We start from the raw sequence: 19,537 nt of genomic DNA on the forward strand, positions 1-19,537 counted from the left end.
AAACCCCCAGATTTATATGCTCATATTTTACAAGAGGAAGATGGTGTTATGCCAGATGCTGGAGGCGCATATAAAGCATGCAGAGAGGAAGAGAGGTGTTCTTCACTGTTATTCTATTATCTACTCTCATACGCTAACACGCACGAGTAATGGGATGTTTAGCTCACATATACAGTAAGCGGAGGCGGCGGCAACACATTTGCGGAGAGTACCACCTTGAGGCTTTCTTAAAGAGGAAATACTGCAGTGCACCACTTACTGCCTACCAAATGTGTAATGTGTGACACACAGCTGAGCTGGAAACAAGGCGGCGCGTGCACATAACGGGCATGTTGTCTATAGACTTCACTCTATCTGTCTTGGTTACAATGCAGCACTCAAGAGTAATTACCCTTTGAGAGAGAGAAATGGAAGGAAGCAGGATAGGGCAAGAGAGAGAGAGAGAAAGAGAGAGAAAGAGAGAGAGGGGGGGGGGGGGTCTGCATGGGAGGAGAGGCAGAGTTATTGGATGACAGAGAGAGAGAGCTTTAGGAAGTTAAAGGGATAAAAGAGGGCATCGCTGAAGACAGACATCCAAGCTGACTGTTCTCGACTCGACCACAACAGCAAGTTAAGACGATATTCTGGGAGTGGCAACAGCGTCTCACAGAGGACCTGAAGGAGGACAGTGTGCTTCTCCCCAGGCCGCTCGCTTGCAACCGAGCCCCCATGTGATGGCAGTATGCCAGTCATGAACAGGTCAGGGTAAGTGGATGACATTTCTGTACAGTATGTATGTGCTACATGAGTAAACATGAGTTCTCTGTTTAAGAAATTTATCAGAAAGTGCTTCTTTCTCTCTTCAATGTTACTAAGCTCACATCACCCTCAAGTCTCCGTTCAAGTCCATTTACTTGTGAAATGGGAGTGAAACTGGATATTCAGTAAGGAAAAAATGTTATCCATCGGGAATGACAGGATTGTGAAAGTGGATTTTCCATATTAGGGGAGAACTTCACATGACAGGCTTTTGACACTGAGGAGCTGGAAAGTAACAGGGCTTTAAGAAAGTTTTTTCTGAGCTGGATTAAGTCAATTACATTATTGATAAAAGATTATAAAAACAGACAATTTTATGATCCGACGTTAGCTCTGTGACTGATCCATTTTTTTAGTTTCGAGTGAACTTTCCCTTTAACAACAAATAGAGGAATTGGATTTCAGTATGCAGTTTTTTTTTATATGGAATTTAAACACCATTTCTAAAATTTGACACAGGACCATAAAACAAGTCTTAACCAGCATGGGAACGTTTTTAGTAAAAACAAAAAATAGGTTCAAATTATAGATTTTTCATTTATGCCAAAAACCATTAGGATATAAAGTAAAGATAATGTTCAATGAAGATATTTTGTAAATTTCGTAACGTGTATATATCAAAACTTTATTTTTGTGAGCATTATGCTATGCTAAAAACTTTGTTTGCACAACTTTAAAAGTGATTTTCTCTATTTTTATAAAAGATTTTCTAATAGTTGCATCTAGGCAAAATATTGTACTATCCTAACAAACCATACATCCAATGAAAGCTTGTTTAGCTTTATGTGAAAATTATGTACAAAAAATTGGCCCTTATAGCTGAATAAGTTGTCCAGGGTCACAAACACTTTTATCTAAAGTGGCTACATGGATATATAGACATTTCTATCAGTATTATGTTCCCTGAGAATCGAACCCACAACCTCAACCAGTACAGCTACAGATTTCCTACGAAGTGCTAAAAAGTTCAGTCTTTACCCTGTTTCCAGTTTATTAAGCAAGGCAGGTTTGAGGAAGCTCCTGCAGTCAGATGAAGTATGGAGTTTAGCAAGAAAAAGGAACCAAGTGGAACTGGTCCCAGCCGAGCAGGACATCCAACAAATCACAGAATCGAGCAATTCTCCATCCAGTCCATCTCACAGGTACTGCTGGCAGAGCCAGGCTCCCCTACGCCTCATAAACCCTGAAAGAAAAGCCAAGAGTGAAGGAGCCGGCACTGCATGTCATCATGACCCTGTGAAGACTTTGAGAACAGTACCTGACGTTAGTGGTGGGTGAGAAATGGATTTTGTGTTTTTTGGATTGTGAAGCTTTTTCTGAACATATCTGAAATGTGTGTCTGTCTCTCCCAGCTGTATATTTTTATTCCCAGCGATAAACATTTAACTATCAGTACATAAACAGCTCTCAGACTTTGAAAGTTCAGTCTTTGTTTTAGATTGATTTGAATTTTTCCTCTTATTGCCGTTTATTGTTGAGTAGACTATAATAGTGATTTATGTCTGGTTTATGTTGACTCATGCTGTCACCAGAATGACTCAATGTTCACAATGATTTATTCTACATACGAATGTAATACAGCAAGAAGTCTAAACAGGAAAATAAATCCCAACGGAAGTTCAATCATATATAAAGCCAAATCTAATGAGATCAAACAGAAGCTTAAGAGTGTACTGCATATATGGTACTAAACATCTGAATATGAAAAACTTAAAAATAACAAAAAATAAGACAGAGAAATATTTGATTGCTTTAGAATAGTGCTGGATCCAAATTGGTTGGTTTCAAAATATAATAGGCTCATTCCATTTCAAATCAAACAATCATCCCCAATGTTGGATTTTTAATAACACATAAACCAAGATATTACATGACTGGGATGAATATTTACTGATTAATGTTACCCACATTTGGTTTTTAATCATCAAACACAAAAAATCTGTAAAAAACAGAAATTTAATGTCAGCTGGAGGGACAGAATTATAACTTAGAATAATAGTTTTTCCTGTAAAATTACAGGATATAAGAATATGTAACAAATAGTAATTTCCCTGTTTTTCTTGTTAATATGCTGGGTTTTTTCTGTAATACTCTAAAAAAGTTACCCTCTTTCAACAATGTATTTCAATACATCAAAAGTATTGTAAAAAAACAGTAAAATTCTGGTATTTTTTACAGTTCACGTGGAAATTCTGTAAATGTTTTTGTTTTCTATGAATATTTTATAATTTGCACATGGAGCCATGTTGATATCCCCATATCTCTATGATTATATTATCTTTATTATTATCTATATTACTATTATTCTTTTCTCATTTTTTAACTCGCAACGTTGGAGTGTAATGCAGCTTGGACTGCTGAAGTCAACAGATTATACGAGGAGACCTAAACATCTCTGTGTAGAAGTAAAATATCACTGCTGTCTTTCAAGTCATTTTTCATCCCTTTGTAATTTTGCTCCAAAATCTAATTTAGACCCCCTTCTACAACATTAATACATTTATCGGTAGATCTTCACCCATGGCATTTAATATTCTAGTTTTTTTCATTCTTTATTAATTTCTGCAGAAAATGTATTATTTTAAATAAACCAGATTTTTTTAAAGCTGGGACCCTCTAGTCAAGTTGACATGTTGGCCTCATAGAAGTTAATTTTAGATTTGACATAACATTGTTTGGTAAGGTTTTGTTTTGAGAAAAGCACAAATTATTAAAATAAAAAAATGAACATTTTAAATAATTTAATAATATATTTAATAAGGGTCACCTCTGATTTTTACTTCTAGAGCATGATAAGAAGGACGTTCACACGCCCAAAAGTATTGAGTCCTGCAGAGGCGAGAGATTCCAACACCCAGCTGAAGGGCCACTGATGCCTGTTTTGAATATACCGTGGTCCAAACTCGACCCTGAGTCTCATCCATGTTCAGACAGGATACCATGTTCTGACACACCAGATGACCTCCAGTTGCACTCCAAGGAGATTTGTATCCAACCCAAAGACCAAGGGAACGTAAAGAAGACATCAGTAGTCCACAGCAGTTCCACACCTGAAACTAAAGCTCTTAATGTAAAGAACAATCAGAGATCGAATACTGTGCTGTTAATAAACAACAACCATGATGTCTGTGATAAGAAATCTTCGATTTCATATTTAAAATCTGATTGTGAGTGTCAACGAAATATTCAGGCAAGTGCAAATACGACAATCGTAGAAAATCCACTTTTTGAAAACCTGATCCTGAAAGCGGAAGATGCTGATTCAAGACAGACAGAGACGGTTTAGCTTGTGAAGAAAAGTCAGAGTCCGTTTCAATCCACAGTAAACAACTCTCTTGGTCTGAGGAGGAGAAGGACCGACTCAATGACATGAGCTCTTTAGTGTTTGCTGAAAAGTACATTGTGGTTCCGGAAAGTTCTCAGTTTGAGCTTAATTTCAACAATAAAGATGGTGAAGGGCGAACGACTGCAGAGCCTTTTCTCTCAGAGATTCTCTCGCCTGTAGATGAAGTTTTGTCGTACGGAAGTGCAGAACTTCCTCCCTCCGTCAGAGGACTTGACAGCTACAGTTGTCCTCCTCATCCTGCCTTTGAGATCATCACATGGACCAGTGAGGAGGAACTTCAAGTTCCAGCTGATGTTCTAGAAGATCTCTCTATTAACAGCGAGAACGTCCCTCCTCTCCCTGCGGATGTAACTTTGAGAAGAAGAGAGTCTCAAAGTCTTTGCGACGATGGAGATCTCTGTAAAACCTTCACCTCGAGCACGTGCGAGGACGATGAGAACGATTGCTCTGAATACACAAGTTCGCTTCTTGATGATGTGAAAAATGCAGATCCTTTGTCCTCCTTTCAGATTGGAGACAGAGTTGTCTTGTGTAACTCCAGAGCTGGTGTGCTGAAGTACAAAGGACTCGCCGCGTTCGCAGATGGATTTTGGGCGGGTGTGGCGTTGGACACCCCTATTGGAAACCATAATGGAACATTCAGAGGTGTGAAATATTTCGGCTGTGATGAAAGTCACGGCGTCCTGGTCAGAGCGGAGGACATCTCTCACATACACACAGAACATGGTAGTGATGTAGAGACGGGGGTGGATGAAGATCCGTTCTCAGATGAAGAGCAGCATAGCGCGCAAAGAAAAAAGGAGAAGGACACGTCATCATCAGGAGGTGGAAACAAACAACATCAAGGTAGACGGTGTCCTCTTGGAGATGATTCCATACCACCAAAACATCAAAACCAACCTCAGGAAGATATCACAGATGATGCAAAAGATCTTTCGAGCTCCTCAGAAATGTCTTCATCAAGAGTACGTTATTCCTTTCTAATTTTTCTGGATTTGGCTAAATCTGTTGAGAAATGTCATAAAAGTAATTTTTCTTTCTCACGGCTCTCTCCCTCACTGTACCACACCTGTTTTCTTTATAGATTGTCTATGATCTCATCCGTCATAATGGAGAAAACAGGCACCTTGTGGATGACTCGAATCATCCAGTTACTGAGCTGAAACATGAGTCAGGGGAAAATAAAATCCAGTGCACCCAAGATACCAAAAAGAGACGGAGGCAAAGGATGAAATCACTGCAAGATATCATTCCTATAGACACGGTATGAGTTACTGTGCAGCCATATGCATGAATAATAGACATTTGATTAATTAGACAATTTGTTTATTTTTGATTATTAGGATGTGAGAAAAAAGGAGGATGGTTATTTTACACCACCTCTCTTGGAGCAGTGGCATCAGGCTCAACCCGACATGCCACCGAAGATAAAGGTGCCGCCTCATGAAGATGCTATCGTGTACAGATTAGCGGATGCTGCGGTAGAGATTCTATGTGGTCAAGCAAACGATGACACTCTTGACCGTTATGAAACACCAGACTATCTTTTAGATGACAAAAGTCGCAGTGCTTATAGGCAGGTAAGCTGGTCTGAATACAAAAAATGTTATGCAGGAATATGCTAAAAAATGCATAATTTGTAAAAATGTATGGTGTATGTATATGCATATAAACGTTTAGCTGACAGTCAGTTCTAAATGAATGGAGAGGAAACTGTTGATTTATAATATTTTGTTACACATTGTAGGTGATCTTTCAGTTAACATCTGATGTACTACATGACATTTTGGGTGATATTTTAAGGACAAAACAATCCTACCAGTATATAGATAATGAATCTGCAGCTCTGCAATCAAGTCACATTTCAGTCTCGTTTCTGAAGGTGAACAAAAATATTGAGTCACTGTTGATTTAAAGCATGTAAAGACACAATTGTACATTTGCAGTGTGTTAATCTTTGGTTATTTTTCAGGAAACAGTGAGAAAAGAGATACAGAAAACACTTAACTTGGAGCGAGATGAACAACACATGATCGAGATGCTTCAAAAACTATGCAAATATTGGTGTGCCAAGAGAGACAGAGTGGACTATATACTGGTGTGTGCAAAGACACTTACTTTTTAACATGTTTGTGAAATTATTCTTTATCTTTATTTCATACTCTCTTCATACGAACTGAAAATGAATCAAATTCCTTCGGTCTGTTTTTAAATCCAGATTCAGGAACTACATCATGAAGAGAGAACTTGGCTGGACTACACAGCTGACCAATATACTGTGAAAACACGTCTGACTGAAGAAATTTTCAGCCTTCTTTTGGATGACACAATATTAACTTTAAATCATTTGCATTTTTCAACCTAAAAGATGAAATCAGACATCAATTTTTACATACATTTTAAATTGCATTGATTTTATCATCATTTTTAACAAATAGGTTATGTACTTTACAGTGTTTATAAATGCATAAGAATGGGACATGTTTAATAAACTATGATTTATCATAAAATAAGACTACAGCAAAAATACAGAAACCTGATTTTAAATACATCCAGAAACGTTTTTACTGAACTTTCTCTACTTTTAACTTACTTTTTTTATTTATTTATTTTACTACTTTTAATTTGTTTACATTGTTTATAAATGTTAGAGTACTTTGCCTGCTAAGCCATTCAAGCATACTCACACATAAAAATGTTAACAAAATCTGTTCATGCAAACCAGTGTTTAAACTTCGTAATTTAGATGTACCGAACTGATAACCAATTCTAAAAACCACTGTCACATGCATTAAAATAACATAAAATAAACAACGTTTTTGTTGAAACACATTTTCGAGTTTGACATTTTTAGGGCGCTGTTTTATACCCACATACATGAAAAGTCACGTTTCTTTAGTGTAATCATCATTGTAGTTTTATGTTATTATTATTATTACAAATAAGCAATAAAGAAATATCATTTGTGTATTATCCTCTCAGTAAATGCACTACGCTGCGTCGAACATGCGCAGAAATGATGCGCCCGATGCAGTTCTGCGTCTTGATAGTTCAGTAATGACGCTCTCAAAGATACACGTCCTCACTAAATGTAGTCACTCTTGCGAGCGAGCAGAATTATCCGTCTGAATGTAGAGAACTCGTTTACCTGTCTGGACTCAGATTGCTCGGCGTTTCTTTCCCAATGGCTGTAGTTTTCTTCGTGAAGATCAGTATTTTGATGGCGCTGCTTTTCGGTTGGGTTCAGTCCTCTCGATTATACACAGAAGAGGATCCAGTTGTTATTCTGAGCAGCGAGACCCTGAAGCAGAGCCTACAGAACTCGTCAACCGCCTGGCTGGTTCAGTTCTACTCGTCCTGGTGTGGACACTGTATCCAGTACTCGCCTACGTGGAAAGCATTGGCAGGCGATGTAAAAGGTAACACGATTTCGGTCATTTTCCTGTTTATTCAGTGTTCATGAAAAGCATGTTAAATATGTACACCTGGGGCATTTCCACAGCGCAAAAGCAGCTTGTATAAGTGTTGTGATTGTATAAAAGATAGTTGGTGTTTTAAGTATTGCATTGTAAAGAGTGATTATGAATTATAGTATGCATTTACAAGTGTATTTGCATGTTACAGGGACACTACCATGGTATTCATTTAATTCTATATTCATTCAGGCTGTTGTTTACATATTACTTCAGAAGTCCTACAGTACATGTGCGAAATACTGTGGTATTAAATGGTTTCTATATTCTTTTACAAATACTATGGTACATATACACAATATCACGGTATCGAACGGTTTTATATACTACAGTACAGGGTACATGTCCAAGAAAACATGGTATTGAATTAAATACAAATACAATGGTACTACCATGGTAACAGTTACATGATGGCATCATTTTTTTATCTTTCTATACAAATGCCATAGTACTACCCTGTCTAAAATACTACAGTTCAGAATTATTATTGTGTATAGTGAATGGCTGTATTCCCAGTGCTTATATCACGATATTACCAGGATAGTACATGTCCAAAAGCACTTTTACTTTGTCAGTCCTGTTTTACAGTGTATCGTGTGTTATGCTGGTATAAACTTTTCCTCTGAATGATCGGTCATGTGATCATCACGTTATGTCATCAGTTGATCATCAAGACTCAGGTTTTAAAGAGTGATATCATGTGTTTGGGACCCTGGGCTTGTTGACACACCTGTAGGTAAATCCACGCGAGTCTGTCTTATCGATGTATCAAGGTCTTCTCTTCCCCCACAACACCCACCCGTACACTTTCAGGTTCCTGTTTTCTTCAACAAACTATAAAAAACAGAGCTGGGTAGTAACCGATTACATGTAATCTGGATTACGTTGTCAGATTCCAAAATTTTGGATAAAAGCATCTGCCAAATGTATAGAAACATAAGTACTTGTTATGAGAGTAAACAGACTAATGTTACTTTCTTATGGATTACATGACTACATATTATTCACAGAGTGGCAGTAAATCGTTTACAGTTCAGTGATTTATTTTATTTATTTATTTCTAATTTATTTCTAATAAACATACAGTTACTACCACTTATATATGTTTGTGATTCTTCGTGCTCTTTCCGGCAGAGAAGGGAGGGGTTTGGAATCACACAGAGATGCAAAATGGAGCAGCACTTAGCATTTGATGGCTGGATGTATATAGACACAAGGGGTGTGACGGGACACTTATCCCACGAGATGAGACGAGATGGGTTCATGAGAACAAAAGATTTTTACACTTTTTTTTAAGTAATCTTCAATGATGAAATAAATCTTGAAATTACATTTTGAAAATATATCTTAAATGAATGTAATTAAAAGTCTAATTTAAAAGTGGCAAGGCATATTCATTCAATACCTATTTCACCATAAAAACCCCCACATGCTCACGAGACCTTGACAAGAAATCTTGTCGCATTTGAATCATGCGAGATCTTTTGGCATGAGATCTTGTCACACCCCTAATAGAAACCCTTTTATTTTTAGGGAAACTCATTGGAAAACTATTACTATCAGTACACACCAAAAACAAGTTATATGAGTGTTAGTATTTTCTCCACACTGTACTTTAAAAAGATGTTTAGGCTCTTGTTGGTGATAAAGAACGGAATATTTTTCTTGTTGTACATGTTGTATCTGTCAAAATAGTAAAAAATTATAGTGCTTCCATATATGTTACATCAAATAAGATTTAAATCAAAAGTAATCTATATATATTCCAAAAGTAGTCCGATTACGTTACTAACTACAAATTTTGTCATGTAATCAATTCATAAGTAATCTACCCTGCTCTGAAAATAACACGTTGTCATTGGAATTCCAGCATACCGTAAATCTCATGCATGTGCTGACACGCATTTAACAACTCTACCTTAGCAATCGGCAATAAGCTTGTTTGTAGATGAGAGCGTCCTGTAAGCAGCTCTCGACGGACCCAAAACGTCCACCTCTGGTCGCGTTGTGGCAACTAAAGCCAGTTTTGACAAATAATGAGATTAACCGCCACTCAGAGATACAGGAGCGGTCTAACGGCTGATAAAAATGCTTACGCTGCAGTTCTTCTGCCGTTCCTCCAGCAAAAGAACCGACAGTGTTCTGGAGGAAACCACCTGTGTTTCGTGCAAAGAAAAGGTCATTGCAGGCTGACACGTCATCCAACAATTTTCATTGAACATAAATTGGATCCATTAAACACGAAACCTTTCTAGGGCAGTTCATCGATTAATCGCGATTAATCACATTCAGAATAAACGTTTGTGTTTATTTTGAACACACGTACACACATTAATATTGAAAATGAATTTGCACAGTGCACAGACATGTATTCTGTAAACACACATTTTATTTTGTATGCGATTATTCGCAATTAATCGTTAAACAGTCCTAAGGTGTACAGGTTAGTTTTGTTACGAGACGCATAAAGTAGGAAAAGAAAAAATGAAATAATGAAAACAACATGAAATTCTGTAGAGGGAAGTTTTGCCATGTGAATTTTTGTTAGCTCAGGTTTGACTTATTATTGTAGAACTGGATTCACAAAGTTAAATCAAAAATGATCTGCTTTTTATGCCAATGATTGATGGTTGATCAAAAACCCTCCAAGAAATTACAATATGCTTGAGTACAGTATCATTTATGTTGTATCAGATTGTAAATTATGTATGTGTCGGCATCCCTTGTCTGTTCTTCCTCAAAGGATTGAGAGAAAGGAAGAGGTTATTCTGGCCTTTAGAAGACTAACGTTGCGAGGACAAGTCCTCTGTTGAATGCATTCAGTGTGCCTTTGTTGGCACAAGCTGTCGGCTGGGTGGCTCGTGAGTGGCCGCCTACCAGCTGTTACCTCCACAATGAGGGTCAGATGGCTCTATTGTGAGTGCGCGACCCCGCTGTGCATTCCCCCACACATCCCGAAACACACCCTCAGGTGAAGAATAGATGCTCGGGGTGGGCTCGAGTGCCCCCCGGCTGTTCCCCCTCACTCGCAGACCGTCTGATATCAGCTGCCTCTCTCCCGCTTTTTCTTCTTTTTTAAATTTCAGCTCTTCACACCCCATCTGCTTCATTTTTTGGAGACAGCTTTTACATCTGTTCACGTAGTTGATTATGAGTGTGTGTTAATAACAAACCACCTGGTTACAAGAACGTCGGTATATCATGTTTGAAGCATGTCTTGAGGCAGTACACTGTATTTCGTCTTGGATCAGTGTGTTTAAAGGCTGGATATCAAGCTTTTCGATGTCAGAGCTCAAAACCACATGATGAATTACAAGATTTTAGGCTTCCTGCCAGAGATCCATTTATCTATTGACTCGAGCTATCTGCCGTATGTTCATTGTAGGCTGCAAATCTCTTTATGCCCTTTCAGGTTGGAGACATATGTTTAAAATTCTGTCTTCATTTATTCACTCTCATGTCTTTCCAAATCTGTATATGACTCTTTTTTTTCTTCTGTGAAACACAAATGATATTTTGAGAAATGTCCCAGTGGTTTTGTGTCCATAATATAAACATTCTTCAAAATATCTTCTTCTGTGTTCTGAGTCTTTTACTCATTGGGGTCTGAATAGAATTTTTGTTGATGTGCATTTGTTTTTCTAAAACGTCTCTGTTGTCGTAGACTGGTCGCAGGCAGTCCGGATTGGGGTTGTGGACTGTGCTCATGAGAAGAACTTCGACATATGCAAGGAGTTTGGAATCCACTTCTACCCCACCTTCAGGGTATGTCTGCACACCGGCTTCTATTTTTTCGTACATTAAAGCGAAAATTCACCCCAAAAATGTATCATTGTTTACTCACCCTTTGATCTGTTGGAAACAGAAGATAATTTGAAGAATATGGGGATCCGAAGCGTTTTGGGGCACCATTGGCTACCGTAGTAGTGAGGTAGTCAATAGTGACCCAGAACTACATGGTTACAAACATTCTTTTAATTATCTTTTGAAGCAGAACAAAAAAAAGTAAATGATGTCAGTATTTTCATTTTTGGATGAACCAACCCTTTAAACCTCAATTTTTTTGCCATTGGTTGGAAATGTGTCACTTCACACTTCAGAATTGTTTCCAGCGTCGAAGCACAAATGACTTCTCTTTGTGTCGTGCTTGGTTAGGACATGATGTAGAACTTGATTTCTGAATAATTTAATTGTTCTCTCTTTCTTCAGTATTTCAAGGCACATGACACCACAAATGACTTTGGGAAGACATATCGAGGTGGGTTTCGCTCTTGCTCCAAGCAGAATTTCTTTTAGTCATTTATTACAGTCACTCTTATGCTCTGTGTGTTTTGCTTATGTGTGTGTGTGCTGACAGGGGCCGACAGAGAGCTGCAGACCGTACGGCAGCTGATGGTGAACATCCTCCAAAACCACACCAGACCAAACTGGCCTTCGAACTGGCCTCCTCTGGACCCTGTCAGGTGTGCCAAAACTACTAATAGAAATCACCATTTTATCACACAAACATTTATTTCAGCCACATTTGATGTATGATCTCTTCCAGGAAGACTCTATGTTTAGGACAGGTTTCTAAACACAGATGGAAATGAAAATGTGTCTCGTTTTCTATTTAGAAACATTGAATTTGTCATCTGTTGCAGGACCGAGGACATTCTATCCTTAATAGGGAAGAAAGCAGAGCACTACACTGCTGTTATAGTGGAGGATGAAATCTCCTACATGGGTAGAGAGGTATGAAAAATAATCACTGTCTGTTTTTTTGTATATATTTACTGTAAGTCCGTTGTTTAAAGTAGAAGAGTGGAGATTTTAGCAGCATCTAGCGGTGAGTTTGCGAATTGCAACCAATGGCCCTCTCTTTCGAAGCACTATGGTGGCTGACACAGGACAAAGATGGCGTTGCGTTTTCGCTTCTTTGATGAAGGAGATAACGTTTTTATCAAACACGCTCTGTAGAGCAATTTAGGGCTACTGTAGAAACAACATGGTGAATTCCATTTGATAAGTAAGGGATATTGTACAGGCAGCCGGTTGTTATCACCCCCATAGTGTGATCAGGACTCGACGCGAAGCGGATTACACGGCTACTTTCCACATGAGAAAAAACGCTGAAATATTTTATAAACTAATTTTTACCGAATGCAGACCTTCTGAGAGGAAAAGCAGCTTGTGTTCGGTTTTAAGGTTAGAAACGACCTTCAAATGTCATGAACAGGCCATTTGGTTTAATCATATGAAAATTTAATGTCATATATGTTATTAAAAGACATATTTATATTTAATTTGTCAAAAAAACTTGCTTCATCCGGGTTACTGTGTGTTATTCATTTTGAGCGGTTGTTATCTGGGTAAAACAAACCTGAAAATGTCTTGAATCATGCATTCAGAATCATGCATTCCTACGAGCCGTGTAATAAGTGCAGGATGATTTTGTATGATCATTGATCCGTATTGGCGGAAGTGCTAGTTCATATAAAACATATTCACAATAAAATACAAAAAACATCCACAAACATGAAGATAAAGGTTTAACAACTGACTTATTTTTTCTGTTTTACTAGGTAATTTTGGACCTGATGCCATATGAGGGTTTGACAGTGAAGCGGGCTGTCAACTCAGACAAGCTTCTAATGGAAAAACTAGGAATCACTTCGGTTCCCACAGCGCACCTCTTCCACCCCAACGGCACGCACACAGTCATGCACGTGTACGTCACACGTCGCTCGTGTATCTGTTTTGGTGTGATTATCAGATTAAAGCGTTAATATGGGATTTTTTTTTCGTTAACAGTCAAAAGAGGCTGCGCTTTTTCTTCTCCTCATTTTTGAAGCTCCTCCCTGGAGTGCACCAAAAACAGTCCACATCATCGTCACAGCATCTTAACCCTGGGAGTAAAGAACAGGGAGCCCAGGTGGAGTGGAAAGACTTCACAAAGTGAGTTCTGTTACTTCATAGTAATATAAAGTCATATTATTATATATAATGGTCTGTGATTCTTAAGATACAATGCCCCATGTGATGTTCTTATGGCTTTTTAGTTGTTGATGGCTTGATTTTATATCAGAAGATGTGAATAATCTGTTTGGCCAGGTCTGAAGTATATATGGCTGATCTGGAGTCAGGCTTACATTACCTATTGAGAGTCGAACTGGCCACTCACAAGACCCTAGAAGGAGAGGAACTAAAGATCTTCAAGGACTTTGTAGCGGTTGTCGCCAAGGTAGTGTTTTAATACAAACACAGCTTTCTCTTCGGGTTTGAACTGTCTTCTCGGACTGCAAATGTTTTAGTAACCTACACTTATCAGAGCTTTAAAGTTTATGAGTGTTTAGTTGGCCTTTTGGATCTCAGCTTTTTCCAGGTCGTCTGTCTGTGGTGAAACTTCTTGAGACGTTGCTGGAGTGGCTAGTGAGTTTACCTTTGGAGAAGATTCCTTATGATGCCATCTTGGACCTTGTTAACAACAAGATGAGGGTGAGACCGTTAGCCATCGAAAAGATGTATTTATCGACCGACCACTTACAAAGACTCCTCATAGATATCAAAATGTACAAATATTGAGTGTTTTTTTTTATTTAATCATGTTGTTTTTGGGTAAATTGGGGTTATCAGAAAACATGTATACACATGCATAACACCACTGCTATTCACATGTCACATCAAGATGCGACACGTATTAATTTAACAATTTGATACAATACACAATACTTTGTTCACAGTACCATATTATCATGATATTCTAAAACAAATTTAATGAATCAATCAAAAATTTATTTATTTTACAGATTTGTTCTCAAAACTATAACAGTTTCTATCGTGTTTTTGTAGAACATAAAACTTGTTCTAGAATTGACAACATTCAAAGGTTTAACAGAATCTTCTGTATGGAAATTAATAAAAAAAAATTAATCCCGTCAATTTTTAAGAAAAGAAAACATAATTTCAATGTAAAATTAAGAAGCGAGAAAAGTAAATCCAGAGGACGGTATCAGAGTTCACTTATCACATTATCTGTTGAATCGTTTTAGAAAATAAATAAAAGATACTATCCGTCAGATTCATCTTTAATATTGCTTAATTTGTGTTTTGTCACTCTTTTTTTGTCAGTAAATCACTTTCAAAATATGAGATTATGCAGACAGAGTGAGAGCGTTTGTACCTTTTTTGGCTCTTAAGGCCAAACTTTAAACGGGGGGCTAAATTGTTTACGTTATTTCAATATGTGTAGAATTAACACAATATAGTTCAACGTGATTTTTAGTATCACAGTTATTGTGCAACACCCCTAATCCAAAGGGAGGACTTCTTAAAGCACGATTAAGCAGACAAATCCTGGATACATAGCATACATTTTTACCTCAATGTATCGTACCACAGTATTTCATTACATTAGTATCATTCTGATTGCTCATAGGTCTAAATGTGATTTCTTCTGATTTACCATTGCATTATTATGTAAAATTGTCTTCAAATAGTTTGTTAATAAATAATATTTGCTAATAACTGTATGTGGATGCACGGTTGTATAATGGTTAGGTTAAAGGGTCAGCTGTAATCGCACATTTGATTAATTGCAGCTCTAATGTAGACGACAGGACCACCAATCAGCATGTGGTTTGACTTTGCTGCGTGTGTGTGTTATGTCTCAGATCTCTGGGCTTTACCTGAGTGATCGTGTGCAGTGGGTGGGATGCCAGGGCAGCAGTGTGGCACTGAGAGGATATCCCTGCTCCCTCTGGACCCTCTTTCACGTTCTGACCGTCCAGGCTGCCGGCCGACCTGATGCTCTCGCCAACACTGGTATGAGTGGCAAAAAGAAGCTAAAACCTGTTTCAGATCTTTTCAGTTGTAATATAAAACTGTAACCGGAATGAAACGATTCTTCTTTGGCTCTTCAGCAAATAGAGTATTTCTTAATTTTATACCTATGTGTGTGTTTTCGTATTGCTTTGATGAAGTTAAAACAATAATTTCAAACTCTCTCAGGGTTGGAAGAGGATCCTCTTGCAGTGCTTCAGACTATGAGACGGTATATTGGGACGTTCTTCGGTTGCCAGGAGTGTGGTAAACACTTTGAAGAGATGGCACTGGAGTCACTGAACCAGGTCAAATCTGTGGATGATGCGGTACTTTGGCTCTGGAGAAAACACAACCAGGTGAACGCAAGGCTGGCAGGTATGATACAAGGCTGTATTTTGATCAAAAGAACATTATAAATGTGCTATAATGCATCACATCTTGCTAACAAGTCATGTTCGTAAGATACACAGTTTTATGGGTTTCTTTTATCATCCACAATCATTCCTTCAATGTTTCCGTTCCTCAGTTAATATTCCTGAAGCTCAGTTTGTAGAGCAGCCCAAAGTAGTGCATAGTATGTTTACTATGTACTAGAACATGCGTAAATGTACATTCATTGTGGAATTAAATGTTTATAAGGAAGACTCGAAGTAAGGGAGAAAAATGGAAATGAAATGTGGAATTAAAGTAACAACAACAAGAATCAAGAAAGAAGGGAAGATGGTGGAGCTTGAAAAAGAAGGAAAGAAGGGTGTGAAGACAGTAGGAAGGAAGACAAAAACAAGAATAAACGGACCACAAATAAGAAAGATGACAAGGATGACAATAATGTATAGAGAAAGAGATAGAAGGGGGAAATATTGAACGAATGAATGAATGAAGGAAAGAATGAATGAATGATGGAAAGAATGAGAGTAAGAACGAAATAAATATAAAGGAAGGAAGATAGGAAAAAGAAAGGAGAAAAAGTGAAAGAAAAAGGAAGAAGAGTGAAAGACAAAAAGAAAGAATGATAGAAGGAACGGAGGAAATGCTAAACAAAATGGAAGAAGAGCAATGGAAGGAAGAAAGGAACTAAGCAAGAACGAAGAGTACAAAAAAAGAAGATTGAAAGTTAGAATAAATGACAGAAAAAGGGAAAAGAAAGATGAGCGAAAACCAAAAGGAAGAATAATTTACAGGAAAAGAAAGAAAGAACGAAAGAAAGTTAAAAGAGCAAAAAAAGAAAGAAAGAATAACTAACAGTAAAAGAGAAAAAATGAAAGAAAGAAAGTCAAAAGAGAAAGAAAGAAGCGAAAACAAAAAGGAAGAATTACTGACAGAAGAAAAGAGTAATGGGGAAGAAAGAGAAAAGTCTGTTCAGAAATACAGGAAAGAGGAAGGAGGAACAGAATAAAAATGACATGATGTCAGACGGGGAAACTGATGGATTGTAGAGACCAGAGTCATTGAGAGAGAGAGTTCTGCCAACGGAAGTCCAAAACTCTGGAGCGTCACATGATTCATGGAGCTTTCAGATAGTTCAAGGAAGTTATGTTTTCTCTTAAAATGCTTTATTTCATTTTTTGATTCATTAAATGACTTTCGTCTTTAAATGGGTTAGAAGTTTACTTCAGTTGGTCTGTTTTGTCGCAGCTTCATGCCTAACTAGTAACTTCCGGGAATTATGAGGGCCTGTGTCACATGATTCATTGAGCCTTCAGATGTTCCAGAAGGTTATGTGTTCTCTTTAAATCCCTTATTTCTTTCATGTTTTTATTCATTAAATGACTTTCGTCTTTAAATGGGTTAGAAGTTTACCTCAGTTGGTCGCAGCTCCATGCGTTACTGGTAACTTCCAGGAACTATTGAATCTGTGAAAAAAACGTTCCATTGGAGTCAACAAAGAAAACGCGACTCTCTCTCTCAATGGCTCTGGTAGAGACCAGAACAAACAGCCTCTAATAATCCACAAGCCAAGCATCTTCATATTCTTCAGACTCTGAATCTAGATGAAATCTGTGTGTCATTTACAGTACATGATGCCAGACTCTAAGTTCATCTTCACAGTTTATTTGTCACTTTTTCTGCAGGCTCAATGAGCGAGGACCCCATGTTTCCCAAAACTCTGTGGCCAACTCCTGATCTCTGCCCCTCATGCCACGAGGAACAGGAGGGCCTGCATGTCTGGAATGAGCAGATGGTGCTTGCTTTCCTCAAGCAGCACTTTGGTGCTTCAAACATCTCTCCCAAATACACCAGCAGCAGCCAACCGGAGCCAGGCCCTCCAGCTCTCGAACATCCCAAAGCCCACGTAACTCAACCCCACGGCGAAATACACCTCAACCAGGACGTCATGCCGTCTCCTGAGAATCCTAAACATCTGAAGAGGACTCACATCGAGGGGGATCAAGATACGGTTGTCCAGAGAGAACCCAGGCCGGGAATGACAATTTTGGGTCTGGGCTTCTCCAGCGTGGACATGAGTCTCTGCGTGCTGCTCTACGTCCTCTCCTGCGTCTTCCTCATGGTCATGTTCTTCTTCTTCCGCGTTCGCTCGAAAAGGTGGAAGTCCAGGAACTATCGGCCTTACGTTTAGCGAGCGTTCAGAACAATTCCGGATAAGGTTGATGTAATGTATTGAAGCCTCTGCCAAGTTTCCAAGAAGACTTTAATTTATTTCTTTACTTTTATTTCGTTTAGCCGTGTTTTTTTGTGAATTATTTTGTAAGGAAGACCTCAAGATGCTCAATTTATTTATCATACCTAGATGTGTGACTAAGAACTTGTTTCCAACCCTCAACAAACAGGAAATGATCTATCATGATAAACAACTTTATAATTCTAAAATAAAGAGTCTCAGCATAGGTCAAAAGTATATTTTTATGTACTATTATACATTATTTATAGATTTTTAAAAGTGAAAAAAAGAAACATTCTAAATTTCTAATTTTCAAGGTATAAATTGATCTTTAAAAGTCTCCTTGTTCCCATTTTCTATTTGGCTTTGAAAAAATGTCGGGAAGATGATTTTCTTCTATCGCTCTTGGTCAGGAGCTCAGAGAACAGCCGACTCACACACTGCCTTGTCAATGACCGGAAAACTCAAACTTTTAATGGTTCATTTAAATGTGTTGGCTGCTCATGTTGTGTTCTTTACTTCACTTCAAAAACAGAAGAGAAACTATTTCGCTTCCACATCATAACGTTGGAGGCTTTGAAGATATCTTTGGTCATATGTTGTCAATTTTTTGTTAAAGGGAAATTCACCCATAAATGAACATTGTAAATCATTTACTTACCCTTATGTCATTCCAAACCTGTATGACTTTCTTCTGTGGAAAAGAAGATATTTTGAGAAACGTCTCAGCAGTTTTGTGACCGTACAATGGATGTCAATGGGGTCAAATCTTGTTTAGTGACCATCATTGTTCTAAAGATCTTATTTAGAATGTTCACTTTTGGATAAACTATCCCGTTAATTCTGGTTCATATGCGGGTTTTATCTAAAAGACATCGTTTGTTCGTGATAAAAGACTTAAAGTTAGCCTGATTATAAAACATTTGTCAAATAAATTGACGGTTTGTTAATCAACTACAATTTTTATGATTTTTAACTAAATTATTATAATCTCAGATCATTTTTTAAAAGGGAAAATTTTAGACATAAGACTATTTACATTTTGTCGAAATCATTGTAAAGAGCTCCTAGTAGATAGACTCTGTCTTAAACTCGGACCGTGCAATTAATCACAATAAATCTTCAATTTTGGGTTCCAACAATTACAAAAATTACCGAAGTATCTCAATATTGGCCAAAATAATTGAGATTATGATTTCTCTCAAGCATCTCAAACATCATAAAAAAATGTTTTTTGTTAAATCATGATTCCAGACCGTAACCTGGCCATCAGAAGATACTTGCATTCCGCTACGACAGTATTTTATAATAAATTTGAATAGCTTATTGATTGATTGGAAGTCATGTGTTGAGCATGTGCTATTTGTTTCATTGTCTATTAGAGCCCTGCTAATGTTGACCTGAGGCTAAATAGTTATGAAATACAGCTTGCGTGTCGTGACGTTGTGCACATGACGGTGGCCTTCAACGCTGCTCCAAACGGCTGTGAATTCATTT

At 37.7% G+C, this 19,537-nt stretch overlaps 2 protein-coding genes across 2 annotated transcripts; both read left to right on the forward strand.

Moving 5' to 3' along the window:
* Window positions 1-572: 572 nt before the first annotated feature.
* LOC130419765 (centrosome-associated protein 350) lies at window positions 573-6,984 on the forward strand. The gene is made up of 8 exons (XM_056746729.1): window positions 573-744; window positions 1,788-2,068; window positions 3,585-5,109; window positions 5,229-5,408; window positions 5,488-5,724; window positions 5,892-6,026; window positions 6,117-6,242; window positions 6,363-6,984. The coding sequence occupies exons 3-8, from the start codon at window positions 4,168-4,170 to the stop codon at window positions 6,507-6,509; spliced, it is 1,767 nt and encodes a 588-aa protein (XP_056602707.1). The 5' UTR covers window positions 573-744; window positions 1,788-2,068; window positions 3,585-4,167; the 3' UTR covers window positions 6,510-6,984.
* Window positions 6,985-7,235: 251 nt separating this feature from the next.
* Window positions 7,236-18,266, forward strand: qsox2 (quiescin Q6 sulfhydryl oxidase 2). Its single transcript, XM_056747135.1, has 12 exons — window positions 7,236-7,563; window positions 11,282-11,382; window positions 11,827-11,875; window positions 11,975-12,080; window positions 12,261-12,351; window positions 13,182-13,327; window positions 13,411-13,554; window positions 13,711-13,840; window positions 13,972-14,094; window positions 15,270-15,420; window positions 15,607-15,795; window positions 17,493-18,266. The coding sequence occupies exons 1-12, from the start codon at window positions 7,329-7,331 to the stop codon at window positions 17,996-17,998; spliced, it is 1,971 nt and encodes a 656-aa protein (XP_056603113.1). The 5' UTR covers window positions 7,236-7,328; the 3' UTR covers window positions 17,999-18,266.
* The last annotated feature ends 1,271 nt before the right edge of the window (window positions 18,267-19,537 follow it).

Source organism: Triplophysa dalaica, chromosome 4 (genome assembly GCF_015846415.1).
Source record: "Triplophysa dalaica isolate WHDGS20190420 chromosome 4, ASM1584641v1, whole genome shotgun sequence".
Classification (NCBI taxonomy): domain Eukaryota; kingdom Metazoa; phylum Chordata; class Actinopteri; order Cypriniformes; family Nemacheilidae; genus Triplophysa; species Triplophysa dalaica.